The sequence below is a fragment of the Chelonoidis abingdonii genome, chromosome 1 (assembly GCF_003597395.2).
Source record: "Chelonoidis abingdonii isolate Lonesome George chromosome 1, CheloAbing_2.0, whole genome shotgun sequence".
Classification (NCBI taxonomy): Eukaryota; Metazoa; Chordata; order Testudines; family Testudinidae; genus Chelonoidis; species Chelonoidis abingdonii.
Genome location: NC_133769.1, coordinates 92,435,645 through 92,439,958, shown reverse-complemented (window position 1 = coordinate 92,439,958; position 4,314 = coordinate 92,435,645). Strand labels below are relative to the sequence as shown.

General features: G+C 43.2%; 1 protein-coding gene across 1 annotated transcript in view; it reads left to right on the top strand.

Annotated features, from left to right (window-relative positions):
* Positions 1-388: 388 nt before the first annotated feature.
* The window catches only part of NUP205 (nucleoporin 205), an 84,399-nt gene continuing 80,473 nt past the window's right edge, over positions 389-4,314 (top strand). The window contains 1 exon segment of the mRNA XM_032788593.2: positions 389-740. Coding sequence (XP_032644484.1) covers positions 713-740 — 28 coding nt within the window. The 5' untranslated portion in view covers positions 389-712.

Below are 4,314 nucleotides of genomic sequence, written 5' to 3'. Positions count from 1 at the left end.
GTAACATTACAATTCAGCTTATTAATACACATTCTAGTAAAAAAAAACTTTTCTGAGAAAATTATTAAGGGTCACATAGAGGAGGAAAGGTTGATCATTGTGACTAAAATAGGTTATTAATATAACCTCTGGAAATTCTAGCTGTTTTTTTTTTAAGCAAATAGTTTATTTATTTATTAAACAGGACAGTAAGATAACATTTTTTCCCCATTCAAGTGTGGGTGAGTAGAGTTTAGCTCTAGTGTGGTTCTTGTGCATATGAATTTTTTTTGCACACATGATAGTGAGCTCACTAATAATGTGGTTTTGTATTGAGCAGAATAAAAGTCCTGAATGCATCTATCCATCCTGTTTCACTCTGGGTAAAGAGTTTGGGACAGATGGGCTACGTCGGAATTTTAGTTCAGTCTTTTGCATAACTTCATACGATCTAGAAATGAACTACAATTCCCAGCATGCATCGCGCTCTGCCCATGAAGACCCCAGGCTTTCCAAAGGCAGCCCTGCCTGCTTCAAAGCGATTCACTACATGGGGTGGGCCGTATGGTTTACAAACATATTAGGGACCTTCCCACGAGGGTTTTATGGGGAGCAGCGAAACCTGTAGCCGGCGAGGAGAGTGATATTTCTAGGCAGGCAAAACCTCCGGCGCCCCCAGCTCTTTCTGGGCCTTTCTGCGGCAGCGGCATCTGCCTGTTCGTTGATTTCCAAGATGGCGGCGCTGTTGGCGGTAAATTCAGGTAAAATGAGCCTGAGGGCGAGGCCGGTATCGAGGGCGGCGTGGCGCGGCACCAGCTCGTGTTCCCCTCGCCTCTGTCGGCAGGCGGGGGCGCCCCGCCGGCTCCTGTCCCAGCGCGCGGGGCCAGGAGCTCCACGGGGGAGTGGAGGAGGCGCCGTCTCCGGCCCGTGTTCCCGCGTCCTGGGCCCAACGGGCGCGTTGGGCGGGGCAGGAAGAGCCGGGGCCTCCGTTTCTCGGAGTCTGGGTCCGGCGGCGGCTGCCGGGTGCGGTGTTCCCAGCTGGTAAAGCGCGTGCGCCAGCGGCCCCCCATGGAAGTCAGATGAATAAATGGGGCTTGTTCTTTGCCTTTTGGTTTCTGAGCCCCTAGGGGCTCTTCTCCCCCCCCCCGTGGTTCTCAGCAGCCCCCAAGGCTAGAAACGCACCCCCAGCACGGAAATGAAAACTTTGAGTCTCAGTCACAGGAGTCCAGGAGCTGGAGCTCTAAGAAAAACAAAATGTGCCCCTAGTCAGCAAATCCCCTGACAACGGTTAGGCTGCTGGTGAGCTGAGCCCATAGATTATGGTGCTGACCAATTCTGTCTCATTTCCTTGTTGTCCCTCATCTGCTAACTCCATTTCTCATTTCTTGTCTCACTCTTGGCCTGTAAATTGCTCGGTGCAGGGACTCTTTGTTCTTTTGCACAATGACTGGTGCAGTTGGATTCTGGTCCAAGACTAGGGCTCATAGCCACTACAGCAATGTAAATAATGAAATTGTGAGATTTGGCAATCTAGGTAACATGAGGAAGATAACGCTTTGGGAGGCAGAACTCCCTGCTCTGTGGTTCCATTTGGTGTGTTTATGCCTGCCTAATGGGTGCAGGAAGTTTCCCTGCAGCCCCTAGATTTCCAACATCTAGACCCTAACCTTTTATAAACAGCCCTACTCATAAATTGGAAATAGTGGAACTGGATTTAGCCCCATCCTATGAATACTTGAAGCCAATGGCAATACTCCCCCGCTTAAAATGAAACGTACTTGTTTTAAGGATTGAGGCCATAGCATGTGGCTTATTCTTTTCTGAGAAACGATCTTTGCTGTGGCTTGAAATAAACTAATAAAACACCCATGAGATTATGAGAGAGAATGATGGGGCTGCAGCTGGGGCCAAATGAACTTTTGGTAATTGAGTGCTGCACACATGTGAACATGCACATACATTACTATCCTCAGTCCAGCTTAGTGAGAGGACATGCTGTAATTCCCAGCAGGGTACTATTGCTGGATCCTGCTCAGAGAATCCAGTCTTAACTAATAAATGGTGGAAATGTGTCTCCAGTCTCTTTCATCTTCTAGATGCTGTAGAGTGGTAAGCACTTCACTCTCCAGAGGTTTTTTGTTCCCTTCCCCTTTTTTGTCTTCCCCAGTTTCACAAATTTTGGTGTCTTCCTCTGACTATCACTGATTGAAATAGACATGATTGCCTCTCCATTTGCTGCTGTTTCCAAGGCTGTTAAGAAACAATGAAACAGATCAGAATTGTCAGTTTCGCTCTGCTACTATTTTCAGGTTTGGCTAGGGGGAATTGCTAGTTGGACTTAAACTAAATTGATATAGGCCTTGTGTAAACTTACTTATGAAGATGGATATAGAGGTTGCATTGGTTTAACTAAAGCTATATCTTCACTGAAAAGAAGTATGACTATCTTAGTGTAAACTCATGGTGGAGAAAAGGCAAGGATAGTTCATTCCCTGAGTAGTTAGTCAAAGTAAGCCCCAGGTTGCCAATATAAAGTTGACTTCTACTAGTAACACTGAGTTTAAAAACTATCAGTGCCTTGTCTCCACTATGAGTTTACCTCTGAGATGTTGCACTTTTTTGCAGTGAAAACAAAGCCTAACCCAGTTTTAGTTAAAGTATTTCAAGTTGTATGTGTAGACAAGGGCTTAGATTTAAAGCTTTTTGGGGCAGAGACTATCTTTAAGTTATATGTGTTGTGCAGCGCCTAGCATAGTGGGACCCTGATCCTTGATTTGGTGGCCTTTAGGCATGCTGAGATACAAATAATAATACAGTACTCTTGGTGGTGATTTGTTTTGAGAAGAATATGAAAGTTGTTTAAGTAATATCAGATATATCCAGCAAACAAAATTTGGCGTTTCTACATTAGATTGGTGGCTGGTTATTTGGAGAGGTTTTTTGTAAACCATCAGAATACTAGGTTATACTCTAGGCAGGAATTATTTACCAAATATCATGCCTTCATACTGTTGCCAGTTTTACTATCTAGATTGAAGAATGATTCTGCATTATGGTATCTGTGCTTGAATATTAAGGTTGTTGTTGATAGATAATGTAGGATGCTGTTTTTGTGTATGTGCTGATGAAAGAAAGTAAGTAAACTTTTAGTGTAAGCTTCCTAAATTCCTCCCTGTGCAAAGAAACTTTAATCCAGAATGATATCCTTTCTAATGTGGAGAGATTGCTCATCCTCAGAGCTAAATTCACATATAGCATTTCCAAGCAAAACTTGTGCCAGTGGCAACAAGTGAAGGAAGAGAGATGGATTATAAAGTAGGGTCTGAGACTTGGCCTAAATTGGTGATGCAGAGTAGCTTCCAAAAATAACCTTTGTGAAAAGCATCTTAGTATACTAATTTAATGCTGGTTCATTAATCTTTTTGTATTGTAAAACAAATTCATATTTCTATAACTGACTTTTTTATTGTCGTAGAGAACGAACATGTATTATCTAGTCCTAAGAATCTATGTATAAAATATTAATAGCCACAATTTACACTTCGGTAAGATGTTTATCAATGCAATGCTTTATTCAGTATTCTTTGTTTTTGTTTACTGTATTTCTCACTCTCCTGTCATTATGTGTATGGCAGCAACAAACATGGGGGGAAAAAACTTATAGTACGATCTGGTGAATAAAAATCATCTTTTAAACTGTACTTCTATTAAAATCAGAAAAGGATGATTACATTTGAAAGGTTTTATAAAAATATAAAAAAAAAAAAATTCTCCTCTCACCCCTATGGGTGGTATGTGTCTTCCTCAACCTCGGGTCCTCTACCAGAGGCCTGGGAGTTTGAGGGTTCTGCACAGTATCTTAGCTGTTCCTAGCACTGCACTCTTCTGGACAGAGAAGCTGCTCTACAGCCTGAGATAGACCAATCCACCCCAGACTTAAGAAGCCCTGGAAGAACAAGGGATGTGCACGCCCACACCTGAAGCTGAAACTTCACTGCCCTCCATTGCAGAGCACGAGCAGCTGATATAGAGGATAAGATCATTGAGAACCAGCTACTACAGTCAATTCTCGAACGCTACAAGTCCGGGAGATTACATCAGATATAGATGATGATAGACCAATAGAGCCCATGACAATCCTACTACACCATACTCAAACCAATGAATGGTATAACGCTACAGCCTCTGTATCCTGGAGATGCTTGGCTACACGATCAAGAAGAACAACAGTATGTACCCCCCTGGAAAATGAGTTGGAGGATAGATTAAGTGGACTGAGAAAGTTAGTCGGCTAGTGAACGACAGGAAAGTTAAGCTAGGAAAGACTCGGAACTG